The 14,472-nt window shown below is 44.0% G+C and overlaps 1 protein-coding gene across 3 annotated transcripts in view; it reads left to right on the plus strand.

Moving 5' to 3' along the window:
* The window catches only part of hspa12a (heat shock protein 12A), a 176,576-nt gene extending 163,180 nt beyond the window's left edge, over positions 1-13,396 (plus strand). For 2 of the 3 annotated variants that reach the window (XM_038821533.1, XM_038821534.1), the window contains exons 8-12: positions 86-172; positions 1,168-1,272; positions 6,396-6,654; positions 9,879-9,982; positions 12,096-13,396. In XM_038821533.1, the coding sequence (XP_038677461.1) occupies positions 86-172; positions 1,168-1,272; positions 6,396-6,654; positions 9,879-9,982; positions 12,096-12,733 (1,193 nt within the window). In that variant the 3' untranslated portion in view covers positions 12,734-13,396. The remainder of the gene's footprint in view (positions 1-85; positions 173-1,167; positions 1,273-6,395; positions 6,655-9,878; positions 9,983-12,095) is intronic. The other variant, XM_038821535.1, reaches the window with a different exon arrangement.
* The last annotated feature ends 1,076 nt before the right edge of the window (positions 13,397-14,472 follow it).

Consider the following 14,472-nt stretch of genomic DNA (forward strand, 5'->3'; position numbering starts at 1 on the left):
TTAAGTAACTGAATTGTTGCAAGTTGACATCATTTCTGATTCTTTCTATATTATGCTCAGTTATTTTCTCTCTATCAACAACTAGCTAAAGAATGCACACGACGTAATCGGCAGAGTCGCACCTTTTTGGTGGAAAATGTCATAGGAGAAATCTGGTCAGAATTGGAGCAAGGTAGTGTCTTCTTTCCTGGCGTTCTTGGCTCTTGCTGATTTTCATGTTGCTGGCAGTGGTTCCATTTCCTGTTAACACTGTATATTTTGTTTGTGTGTGACGCTGGCATACATATCAGAGAGGAAAAGGCGATCAAAGAAGAGGGCTGCTAACACTTCACTGCAATCTGTGCCATGGCTGTGCTACCTTTGCACCTTACCTCAGTGCATCTCTATTGTTTATCTTTAACAATAATAGCTTTATAAAGGAGCCGTTCACATTTCCAGCAGTAACCTTGCACAAATGAGTTTCAAATGTTTACAATGCAACATACTCTTAATAATACCTGTACTACACATCCATATATGTTTTGCACAGTTTTTTCCATTAGCTTCACAGTTTTTTAGATAGCTACGGAATTTTCTGTAACTGCACTTTGTAACGTATTTGAGCCTCTGCAAAAATATGTACGGAAGGAAATGCAAAAACACAATTTTGATAATACAGTATGACAATATGTTTATTTTAATTATTTCACACATCTAACATATTTTGAACTGTAATGCTATGAAATTTAAATTTGTCTGTATATGTGTATGTGTGTTAATATGTTTACTAGTTTAGTAAGTTTGCAAATAAACTTAATTTAAGTAATGTAAGCAGGAATTTGTCATGACGTCATTCACAAGTGCATAAAGGTGGCTCAGAGGTATGAGGATATGTACTAGGATGGTTTTCGGTGATTCTTTGAGGCATATGACTATTTAATTTGTACATGATTTTGGAGCATAATGATGAGTGTTTGTGGTCTTTCTGAGCAATGATTGTTAAAAAGTCTTTGTTACAATTAACTGCTCAACGTTGAACTTCAGTTTGGAATGAACATAAGCATCATTAGGTGACTATTTTTGAAAGCTGCGCTTAGCAATGTTATTACAATCCATATGGATAATATCATTTGTAGTTTTAGGGAAGTTCTTTATGAATGCATTTAGAAATGCAATTTGTTTCATTAGGTGACCGTTATATTGTGGTTGACTGTGGAGGCGGTACTGTGGATCTCACTGTTCATGAAGTTAAACTACCTGAAGGACACCTGAAAGAACTCTATAAAGCTTCAGGTAAAAGTAGGCTTTTTGTATTAATTGCCTGTATGTAATATGCCGCATATTGTATTGAAATGTTAATAGCTAACAAACTTTGACTAACCACAACACAGGTAAAATAACAGAAGTACTTTTGATCCTTTTATCTTCTGATAGCTTAATGGATGAATAAAGCAGCTCATGTGTGGCTGACATCGACAGGTCTAAAAGGTATTAGATTGGGCCCTTGAAGTTAAATTCCCACGAGAATTCCCCCAATTTGATGTCATAGCATTGGTGGAGGTTCTGCAGAAAAGTATAGGGATTCTCCTCACCCAACGCCAAAATCGCGCCCTGCACCGGGGTGGAGATATAGCACTCAAAGGGTATGGGGAGAAAGCAGGATTAGGCTATTGAGTTGGGATGATCAGCCATGATCATGATAAAAGGCCCCTATGCATCTATATATTTCCGTGCATGGAATCGGGACTGGTGGCGGTTCCCTGATTCTCCAGCCCCGGAAAGCGTACCTGGAGTGTACTCTGCTCCACATATCCCCGAACTGCGGCCATCACTGGAGACCTGCTCCACCATTCTCCGCCCCCGACCGTCAGAAGTCCTGATGGTGTGGATCTAACATGGTCCCAGCCATTCAAGATACTCACATGGTGGCTGCGGACTCAGTCTGCGGCCGCCATGGTGGGGGGTGGGGCTATCGGAGGGCAGGGGGCCCTCATATGGCACCTGGCAATTTTTGGGCGGGCGGTCCGAGTCGGGCACATGGCTGTTTGGGGACACTATTTGGGAGGTCCAATTCTGTGGCCGGGGAGACCGCCACCATGCGCATGCACGGCCTCTGACCCGGAAGTGCTGGGGCCCGTTTTGACACCAAAATTGGGAGCGGCGTCGGTTTTCTGACTCTCTGCCCTTTGAAAAACGGCGTATTCTAGGAGTATGCCGCGCCACTTATAGAATTTACAGTGCAGAAGGAGGCCATTCAGCCCATCGAGTCTTCACCAGCTCTTGGAAAGAGCACCCTACCCAAGGTCAGCAACTCCACCCTATCCCCATAACCCGGTAACCCCACCCAACACTAAGGGCAATTTTGGACACTAAGGGCAATTTTGGACACTAAGGGCAATTTAGCATGGCCAATCCACCTAACCTGCACATCTTTGGACTGTGGAAGGAAACTGGGGCACCCGGAGGAAATCCATGCACAGACGGGGAGGATGGCAGACTCCACACAGACAGTGACCCAAGCCGGAGCTATGAAGCAGTTGTGCTACCCACAATGCTACCGTGCTGCCCACTGCCTCAGGCCATTGCCTGAGGTCCGCCCCATGATGCTCCATCCCCGACTGGCCGAGTTCCCAACGGCGTGGGTTGCGTGTGCTCACACCATTCAGGAACCTCACATGGTGGCTGCGGACTCAATCCAGCGTCGACACAGTCGGGGGAGGGCCGATCCGTGGGCAGGGGGGGTTTCATTCAGGGCTGGGGGCACTGTGGGCGGGCGGTTCGGTGTGCGCGAGTGGCTGAAGGGAGGGGCACTACTTTTGTGATCCGGGTCCGTGGGCTGAGTCCGCCATGAAGCATGGTGTGGCCGCTGCAAGCCGCTGCTGTGCACATGCGCGGCCACGGAACCAGAAATGCTGAGGGCCATGTCGGCAACTAGAGCTACGAGCTCTACACCGCCTCCCTGCTGGCCCCAGCAAAGCGGGGAATCGGTGGCCGTTTCGTGCCAGTTTTCCTGGCGTAAAAGACCACCATTTTCACGCCGGCGTGGGGACTTAGTCTCTCAAACAGAGAATCCAGCCCCATATATTCATGTTAATGTTTCCCAACAATGAAAATTAGCCAGATCTCTTGCCAGTGTTATGTAGAAGCTGACAGATACACTCCAGCCACCATCTGCCTATTGTCCACACAAATAAAAAGACGTTTCCTTGTCCCTTACCGGCATACACAATGAATGTCAATAAGCGCTATCACCAAATTACAGGTGAACAGGTTTCCCTTTGTATTTGGTAAATCAGACATTTCTAACTGCACAGCATATACTGAAAAAATGTGTTTCATGTTCTGGCTGCACTAGAAACAAAAGAAGTACCTATAAAAATCTTTAATTGATTGGTTTACATCATGATTCAATCGTAAATTTAACTCCTTTATAACCGTGGAGTTCTCAAATCTAATACCAGTAGAAAAATGTAAAAAATTTTACATATGCTTTTATAAAGACCAGAAAGTATATTTCCAGAAAATATTAACAATAGAGTTATATATTATCAAAAATCTTTAAATGACTGAAGAGGTGCTTAGCGCATTTATATCATATACTGGAAAGATACAAAAACTAAAGATAAAAAATAAATATAACTCCATTACATTACATTAAACGCTTGTGCAATATCATTAGGTCTATTAAGCATTTTTGAACCCCTTCAACCCAGGTTTTCATTCTTGCCAAACAGCCGTGTCCTCGTAATCCTGTAACCACTCCTAACCTACACACTAAGGGGCAATTTAGCATGGCCAATCCACCTAACTTGTACATCTTTGGACTGTGGGAGGAAACCAGAGCACCTGGAGGAAACCCACACCGACACGGGGAAAACATGCAGACTCCACACAGACAGTCACCCAAGGTGAGAATTGAACCCGGGCGCCTAGTGCTGTGAGGCAGCAGTGCTAACCACTGTGCGACTATGCTGCCCAAGATTTGACAAGGTTCACCGCATCATCACTCAGCAATGCCGCTCCTCCTCAAAGCCTGTCCTCAAAGGCACAAGTCATGAGTATGATCAAAAACCCTCCACTTGCCAGTTCCAACAACACTCTAGGGCTCAATATCGTCCAGGATAAAGCAGCCTGCATGATCAGCATCCCATCCTCTACTTTAAACAATCACTCCTTCCGTCACTGATGCACTATGGCAGCAGTGTGTATCATCAACAAAGTGCCCCACAGCAACTCACCAAGTCTCCTTTGAAGCTTCTTCCAAACCCACAACCTGTATGAAGGACTAGTGCAGAACATTCAAGGGAACATTGTCCCCTCCAAGTCACAGATCATCCTGACATGGATTTATATCGCCAGTAAGTACTTCACTATCACTGGGTCAAAATCCTGGAACTCCCTTTTTAACAACACAGTGGGTATGCTGCACCAGATTGACTGCAGCGTTTCAAGATGATAGCTCCCTAACACCTTTTCGAGGATATTTAGGGATGGGTAATAAATGGTGGGCTTGCCCCTGACATTCTTATCTCTGTAACAAATAAATCGTCAATCGTCCTGTTTACTCATCATCCTCATTCTTGCTGATCTATACTGACTCCCAGTTCAGCAAAGCCTTGATTTTAAAATTCTCACTCTTTATTTTCAAATCCCTCCATGACTTTGCCTTCCATTTCTCTGAAAACTTCCCTGGCCATCTGTGACCTCTGCACTCCTCCATTTCTGGGCTCGAGCATTCCTGATTTCAGTCGCTCCAGATCGGTAGTTGTGCTTTCAACAGGCAAGAACCCAGGCGGGATTTTCTCACAGCATTGCACCCGGCACCTATTTTGTAGCCCCACGTGCACAGCTGGAGAGGCCAAAAACGGGTTTCATGGTGGGTGTTGAGCCGCGCAAGATGCACTCAACCCAGGGCGCTGTGGCCATTAGCCTCATATTTAAATATGCGCAGTCCTTTGAGGCTGCAGTCTTCCGGCTCCCAGTAGGCACCGGCCAAGCCACACGCTGACGCGAATTAGTACTGGTCGCTGAAAATGGAGACCAGACACAACGGCCAAGCCGCTGGGGCTCGGAATTCATTGGAGCTCCCGGGTGGTCAGGGACAGTGTAGGGCAATGCCAACCTGGTGTCTGGGCAGTGCCAACCTGGTATCCTGGTGATTAGGGTTGCCCCTCCAGGGTTAAGGGTTGGGAGTGTTGCCCATGTCTTCAGGGGGTCACACTATCCGCGGCGGAGAGGGATGTGGGGGACTCACAACCTCGTGGAGATCCGGGTACCCATTTAAAAATGGCGCACCGATCTCTCATGAACCGTCTTCCCAGAATCTTTAGTTCCCCACTCCAGAAAGTAGGACTATTTGGTGAGAAACTGCCCAAACTCAAAAAGAATGACTAAGTGTTGGTGAATACTGGTCTGGATTGCACTCAAACACCTGGCAGAAATAAAATGACACTTGGGGCTCAATTCAACTAATTGGGAACAACGCCCCATATTGATCACATTTAGCTGCGTGTTTCCTGGTGCTTGCAGTGCCGAGAAACACATGGCTATGCAGCACGACTTGCATTGTATATGTGGCCGAGGCTGCACATAGCCCCATTTTATACACTGAGGAGGTCTGCTCGCTGGTGGCCTTTCCAATTTGCGAGGCGCCCAAAGAGACGCCCGACCCCCCCCCCCCCAGCCTGAACACACTATGGGAGGGTCCCCGGTCTCCCCTGCACCTCCCCCTTCCCCCCCCCCCCCCCCCCCCCCCGACACACATACAGTGCACCCCTGGCTCGACTGCAGGGTTTTCCATTGAAATTACAAGTACTGATTGTTTTTCCAACTGAGAAACACACTTGACTGTTTTATTTTTGATTTAAAATCTAAAGAGCAGGGGATTTAAATGATTTGACAGTTCCACAGAACTTGCCCACCTTTTAAGCACATTCATATCTCCTCTTAACAATCCCAAAAGAGCACCTGACCTCTTCTAGTGGTAATTGATCTTTTCAAAGAAGTCCAGTAGGTTTAAGCGTTTTTCTAAAATTGGTGAAGTTGTGTTTCAGCAACATGGCTGATAAAAACTGCCTCGGAGTGAAAGCGCCACTGCTTGCTTCAACCACAAGTGTGAACTATAGCCCACCCCTGTTTCCAATCCCCTTCCCCCACAGTAAAAATGGTGAGTGGGGGTGAGACTTGCAGATTTGGGCTCCTGCAACGTTTTGGCTAAGGTACAGAGCCATTTCGTCTCCATGGAAATTCTGGGTTCATATGTTTGATCACTTGTCCCAATATCTCCTCATGTGGCAGTGTCCAATTTTGTTTGGTAATGTCGCAATGAATCACTTTGGGACATTTTACTATGTTAAAGGAGTTAAATAATGCAAGCTGTTATTGTTTCAACTAATTTCCATCTTTTTAAATTCCAGGTGGTCCCTATGGCTCTATAGGAGTGGACTTTGAATTTGAAAAACTCCTCTGTAAAATATTTGGGGAGGATTTCATTGAACAGTTTAAAATCAAACGCCCAGCAGCTTGGGTAGATTTGATGATAGCATTTGAGTCGCGTAAAAGGGCTGCTGCTCCTGGGAGAATCAATCCACTCAATATCAATTTGCCTTTCTCATTCATCGATTACTACAAAAAGTTCAGAGGCCACAGTGTGGAGCACGCCCTCAGAAAAAGCAGGTGCGTAGTCTGAGTGTGAATGTCTCTTTAATTCACTTATCTATCAGTCTCGAACACGCTCGTACTTAGAATATTCTTTATTGGGCAGCCCTCTAGGTATTCCAAAGAAACACCTCTGAGTGTGCCAAAGTTTTGCCCAAAGCATCCTATCTTTATATATTTTTTTAAGGGGCTGTCCCTTACATTCACTTGAGCTTGCCTCCAGTACAGATTACAGCTTGTTTTTACCAAATGTTTAGTACATGATTAATTTGTTATTGTCATATTTTCAATACATAATTTTACAGACATTGAGGTTATCTATTGGAACATGAGCGTATAGCAATTTTAGCAAAACACCAGGTGTCCAGCCATGATTTATCAATGGCTCTTACATTTCATATTCCGTCATCCAGTCATCGTCCTTGTTTCTCAAGGCTATTTGGCTTACAGTCATGAATCGGCTCACGAATTCAATAATAACTCCCTCCTTAGTAAATTTCCACTAATGTGTCCCATTAATTCTAGATGGTTCTAGCTATTAACCCTTGCTTCACATTCTCATGAGCACAAGTACTTTCTGCTTTAATTTGTACAGCACAGGTTTGTTGGTTAATACGAGCTTCCCAGCTACCTGAGTTTTCCCTATTAGGAATATTGGAGAGTGATGCAAGGTGACAAATGGAAATTAATGGATACGTGAGAGTTCTCAGAAAGCCAATGATGACATAATCCCTGAGCTCTGAGATTAGTTTTCTGCTCTCAGCTGGTTTTCCTGAAAGCTTCCCGTGAAAGAACTATCTGGGTCCAAGCACCATTCTTGGAGCAGGGCACCTCAGGCAGGTGTTGGACCCCTTATTTGCGTGTACAATGTTTACCACCTCTTTCAGGCATGGGTAAATTATGCCTCTTATTCAACCTCACACTATGAGAGACAATTGAGGTACTGGGACTATCCCCATTGGGGCAGAGAAAATGGAGAGGAGATTGTGTTTATAATTTATACTTAGAATGTGGGCATTGCTGGCAAGGTCGGCATTTATTGTTCTGTGGACACTGAGTGATTTCAGAGGGCAGCTAAGAGTCAACCATATTGCTCCGTATCCAAAGTCACATAGAGGCCAGACCGTATAACCAGGGGCTGGTTTAGCACACAGGGGCTGGTTTAGCACACAGGGGCTGGTTTAGCACACAGGGGCTGGTTTAGCACACAGGGACTGGTTTAACACACAGGGGCTGGTTTAGCACACAGGGGGTGGTTTAGCACACAGGGGCTGGTTTAGTACACAGGGGCTGGTTTAGCACACAGGGGCTGGTTTAGCACACAGGGGCTGGTTTAGTACACAGGGGCTGGTTTAGCACACAGGGGCTGGTTTAGCACACAGGGACTGGTTTAACACACAGGGGCTGGTTTAGCACACAGGGGCTGGTTTAGCACACAGGGGCTGGTTTAGTACACAGGGGCTGGTTTAGCACACAGGGACTGGTTTAACACACAGGGGCTGGTTTAGCACACAGGGGCTGGTTTAGCACACAGGGGCTGGTTTAGCACACAGGGGCTGGTTTAGCACACAGGGGCTGGTTTAGCACACGGGCTGGTTTAGCACACAGGGGCTGGTGTAGCACACAGGGGCTGGTTTAGTACACGGGTTGGTTTAGCACACAGGGGCTGGTTTAGCACACAGGGGCTGGTTTAGCACACAGGGGCTGGTTTAGCACACAGGGGCTGGTTCAGCACACAAGGGTTGGTTTAGCACACGGGCTGGTTTAGCACACAGGGGCTGGTTTAGAACACTGGACTAAATAGCTGGCTTGTAATGCAGAACAAGGCAGCAACGCGGGTTCAATTCCCGTACCGGCCTCCCCGAACAGGTGCCGGATTGTGGCGACTAGAGGCTTTTCACAGTAACTTCATTGAAGCCTACGTGTGACAATAAGCGATTATCATTATTATAAGGTTATCTGAATATCTTCCCAGAAGAGCATTATTATAACAGATGGGTTTTCACAACAATCCAGTAGTTTCATGGTCATCATTACTGATATTAATTTTATTTAATAAAGCTGGAATATAAACTAAATATGAATTTTCAGCTGCTGCAGTGGGACTTGTCCTCATGTCTCCAGGTGGAATTTTGCATTTTAAAGTGTTGTCCCGGAGGATGCCTCGCCAACCTGCATCGCCAGCATTTCACACCACATTTTCATGTCTTCATGTTGACAGAGAGGGCTCTGAATGTGCCGCTCCCCCCCCCCCCCCCCCCCCGGGAACACCCCCCCCCCCCCCCCCCCCCCCCCCCACCACACACGTATCCATATTTCCCCAATGATAGTGCCAGGATACTGTCCGGGCATAATGACATTTAACTGTATGGTAATGGGGTTCCCAATAAAATACACTTCATATTTGAAGCAGCAAATGAAAGTGGAACAGTGGACTCAGTTTTGGATTTCTCTAGCAGTGAGCTTGCACAGACATGGGCCTCCTGCTGTGGGCTAAACTTTGATGTTTCTATGCTTCCTGTTGTCACATCTCAGTTACACCTGCAGCGTCCTTCTGTGCAGCCAGTGAAAATTCTCACTGGCACTATCTCCATCTTTTTAGAACGGGATTTTCCTGAGCTGATGATGGCCAAGATTCCTGTTGGTTGGGCAGAGATGAAATTCTGCTCACCTTTTTCTTTTTGCCCCTTCTCTGGTGCTTTGTGTTGCGATAGCTAGACAAAAGGAATGAAAAGATGCTCCACGTTTGCCCAATTTTGTATTGTGCAATTGCGTTTGAATTTTCAAACGCTTATTCAAGTGAGCTGCAGGTGAACTTGTGAAAACTTAGCCTGTCTGCATCCTCGTCTCCAATAGTTTTAGCCAAATGTGCTCAAGGATTTCAAGGCCTTGTCCTCGTGAAGGGTCCGAGCCAGATTTCCCAGGAAAGGCGATAGTCAGATACCCGAGATTCCTGACAGTTGTGGGTCACTCTCTCTTGTAAGTGGGAAAACATTAACATGACAGTGAAGGCTGGGCAGAACTATTTGATGCACAGAGCAGGATTTCCCTCTTCCTGTCAGGGTAGTAATACGGTGCGATTTCTACTCACCCTTCTGACCCTGCTGTAATCCTGACCTATTTTGTTTGAGTGTCATTCTTCCAGTTAGCAATTATTAACACACAGCAAATGTTAGCTGGATTTAGAAGCTCTTGTTCTTAGCCTGTGCATCAGCTCAACAGTTATCCTATTTTTCCTGCAGTGTGAATTTTGTAAAGTGGTCATCCCAAGGGATGCTAAGAATGAACCCAGATGCTATGAATGCTCTATTTAAACCCACTGTTGACCATATCATCCAACATCTACGTAAGTACACTGTTGAGATGAAAAAGCAACGTTGTTAGATGCAATTAAAGATGGACTTGATTTATTTAAAGAGAAATTAATGTACAAATGCTTGTTATTTATAAGTATAACAGAGTAAACTAAGTCATATAATCTAATTTAGTACAATGAAAATGCATTGCAAATATCACAATTTACAACTAAACGATTGACGCGTATCCTGGGCTTTTAGAAACATCTCATTGTGAAAGCGTCTGTGTTTCAAGCTCCTTTATCACATTTGTTATTGAAATCTCAGACGCAAAGCTTCTTAATTTTGGAGACAAATCTGCAAAATATCAGCATGATTGTACTATTAATGATATACCCCTTGAGCATGTTTGAAGGGTTCTGGACCTACATTGGCCATCACAACACAACGTAAAGCCAAGAGGTCCAGTGTGAGAAATGTAAATGCACAGTAATACATTCTTGCTATTAGGAAAGCTTTTTAAAAAGTATACAAATGCTGGATATGCATCTATAAAGAAAAAGAGGCTAATGTCTCCAAGGCTCCATCCAAATGTTAACCTGTTTTTCTCTTTCAGATATGTATCACTTTAGCATTCCCCATTTCTATAAAACAGCAACAAGCACTGTTCATTCCAGTGGGACATTCCAAAATATGACATTACATTAAATATCCTGAAGACAGAAGGGTGATGAAAAAGGCATATAGGACACTTGCCTTTATCAATCGTGGCATAGATTACAAAAGCAAGGAAGTCGTATTGGAGTTATATAGAACATTGGTGAGACCACAGCTGGAGTATTGTGGGCAGTTCTGGTCGCCATGTTATAGGAAGCATGTGATTGCACTGGAGGGGGTGCAGAGGCATTTCACCAGGATGTTGCCTGGCATGGAACATTTAAGTTATGAAAAGAGGTTGGGTAGGCGTGGGTTGTTTTCGCTGGAGCAAAGAAGACTGAGGGGCAACCTGATCGAGGTGTACAAGATTATGAGGGACATGGATAGGGTGGATAGGGAACAGCTGCTCCCTTTAGTTGAAGGGTCGGTTATGAGGGGACACAAGTTCAGGGTGAGGGGTGGGAAGTTCAGGGAGGAATTGAGGAAAAACCCAGAGGGTCTGGAATGCTGGGACAGTGGTAGAGGTGGATTGCCTCATATTTTTAAAAAGTACCTGGATGAGCACTCGGCATGTCTTAACATTCGAGGCTGTGGGCCAAGTGCTGGCAAATGGGATTGGGACTGGCAGATCAGGTGCCTTTTACGCGGCAGTGTAGACTCGGTGGGCTGAAGGGCCTTTACTGCACTGTATGATTCTGGGATTTCTCAAGTATCTATCCAGATTTCTAGGCAATTTAAAAAAAAAATCTGATGTGATGGTTTCAATCTCCTCTCAACACTTATAACTTGTATTCACAGCAAAATAAATAATTTCAACGAACAGACCCAATAGGTTATGGACTAGTCACTGACCTATGCAGTTGGGGTGTTGAATCGATTTGTGGAATGCAGCATCCTATCCCTGCTTTCATGATGCAGTGCTACACACACATTGGTAACAGGACTTTTAGTTAACTGTGTCATATCCAGATATCAACTCACAACTTAACATAAAATGAGGCTCCAGAGTAGTCATTGATGCCGAATAAAGTATTTCACTTTAGAGGCTTTAACATTGAAATATTTAAAATCTTCCTCAAAAACATTCCTTTAAAGGTTCAACTATGAGGGATCATGCATTTGTCTGTTCCCCTGGTTCTGTTGCCTCACATACATGAACATTTAAAAGAGAGAATTCTTTCCTCAATAAGCAATCTTTGTCCTAATGATTATCCAGGCAATGACAGCAACAAAAAGCTGACAAATCCTTATTGAACATAAATGTATCACGCTGGTCAATCACCTTTGACTCCCCATGACAGAGACAAGAGGATCCTCTCACAGACACGGCTGGCTTAAACTAGTTTATAAATTAGGTTTGCACATCCTTCCGAAGGTCAAATCGAAATGGAATGCAGACATCTCCCCATTTTGCAACACCTGCATCATTGGCAGAAGTAATTATGATATGAAGAACCCATCTGTATTTAATAAGATATTTTTCTGATGTGCTGTGTTTTTCTCCAGTTAATCTTTTCCAGAAACCCGAAGTTTCAGGTTTGAAGTTTCTGTTCTTGGTGGGTGGATTCGCTGAGTCACCTTTACTTCAGCAGGCTATTCAATCAAATCTTGCTGACAAGTGCCGAGTCATAATTCCTCATGACGTGGGACTCACTATTCTAAAAGGGGCAGTGCTGTTTGGACTGGACCCCACTATCATTAAAGTTCGGCGCTCGCCACTGACCTATGGAGTTGGGGTGTTGAATCGATTTGTCGAAGGGAGGCACCCCACTGAAAAGCTACTGGTTAAAGATGGCACGCGCTGGTGTACTGATGTGTTTGACAAGTTCATCACAGCTGACCAGTCTGTGGCTCTCGGAGAGACTGTCAAACGCAGTTACACTCCTGCAAAGCCATCACAAATGGTTATAGTGATCAATATATACTGCTCAGAAAATGATAATGTTAACTTCATCACTGATGCTAGTGTGAAGAAGTGTGGCACTCTTCGTCTTGATCTAACGGGAACTGATAGTCCATCACTGCCGGCACGAAGAGAGATTCAAACACTAATGCAGTTTGGAGATACTGAGATAAAAGCAATGGCTGTTGATATTGCCACTTCCAAATGTGTCAAAGCTGGCATTGATTTCCTCAATTACTAAGATGTCACCAGTCATCCAAAAGCCCTCGTGCCCTAATTCAGAATTATTGATTATGTCTAAAACTGAAAGTCATATTATAGTTCAGATTAGAAGTTTACTGTAAGTCAGAGGAGAGCCTAGCAATACCAATCATTTCACCACACTTCTGGAATGCCAAGGAATATTACCTTAAATGCCACATGTATGCAGATATGTGGTTAAGTATCTATATTTCCTGAATGTAAACTAAGAATTTTATCTTGTTTCAATGAAGCTACCTGGAGAATGCTACTATATAATCACAGCCTGCTTGCTAATACTTAATTTCTTAATGCTAACCGTGCTGAAATGGAGCACTGATGTGGTCATGCAGTAATTTAATATTACACTTACTTTGTTGATAACTAAAATGGACAAAACTTGGAATGTTAAGGAATTTTCCTTTTAAATAATCAAAGCAGTAGTTATTTTTATTTTTGTATATACAATATTTAAAGTATTGTACATACTTTTATCTCAAGTATTAAAAATATAAATGTGACATATTTGATTGTTAAATTTATTGTAACAGCGGTGAGCTGGAAATAAATCAAATGGTGAATGCCATATCTTGAACTGCAGACTTACGTTTCGTGTATAATCACATGTATCCTCCAACATTAAAAGTTGTTCCATGTACCCAGAGATTTTCTTCTTTGAATGATATTCTTTCTGATATTGGTTTGATTTGGCGAGTGGTTTGTTGTTTCGTCTGAAGGAGGAATGAATAATTAATGTTAGTATGAATTGTTGAATTTCACAACACACCCATATGGCCTTCCTAATGGAAACATTGAATTAAAGCATTCTTGACATGCCTATTAATTTTATTCCTCCATCAAATAGCATTTACCCGCTAGGGCTGTAATTGCCTTCCAGATCCTCCGCGAAATACAAAATCGGGGTCGATTTTAACTTGTCAACATCACCATTCAAGGCATGGTAGTAATTCCTTTCAACTGCTAATATTTCTTCGTATTTAGTAACAAATTGCACGCTCACTATTCCGCTGTTGCCGCATCGTTGTGATGAATAACTTGAAATGCATTGAGCACGTTGATCCTTATTTTCTTTCTAAGAAGTTCAACAGCACCACCATGTGGAAGGTTTACAGAATTTCCTGAAGAATAGAAAGCTTCCAACCATAATAATAAAAACTCAAAATTAGATAGTTAACATTCCCTATGCATTCATTTAAAATGTCCTTTGCTGATGATTGTCATCCAAACTGAGTCCAAGATATGGCAGGGTAGCATGGTGGTTAGCATAAACGCTTCACAGCTCCAGGGTCCCAGGTTCGATTCCCGGCTGGGTCACCGTCTGTGTGGAGTCTGCACGTCCTCCCCCTGTGTGCGTGGGTTTCCTCCGGGTGCTCCGGTTTCCTCCCACAGTCCAAAGATGTGCGGGTTAGGTGGATTGGCCATGCTAAATTGCCCGTAGTGTCCTAATAAAAGTAAGGTTAAGGGGGGGGGGTTGTTGGGTTACAGGTATAGGGTGGATACGTGGGTTTGAGTAGGGTGATCATGGCTCGGCACAACATTGAGGGCCGAAGGGCCTGTTCTGTGCTGTACTGTTCTATATCTAATGAGATCAACTATTTGTGGTTAGTCCATGTTCAAAGTTTTAAGTCAACTTTCAATATTCAACAATATGAAAAGAACAAAGAAGGCTGATGCTGTTTCTTCCATAATATCTTCCTCACATGTTCCAGGAGGTGATTT

Source organism: Scyliorhinus canicula, chromosome 16, assembly GCF_902713615.1.
Source record: "Scyliorhinus canicula chromosome 16, sScyCan1.1, whole genome shotgun sequence".
Lineage (NCBI taxonomy): Eukaryota > Metazoa > Chordata > Chondrichthyes > Carcharhiniformes > Scyliorhinidae > Scyliorhinus > Scyliorhinus canicula.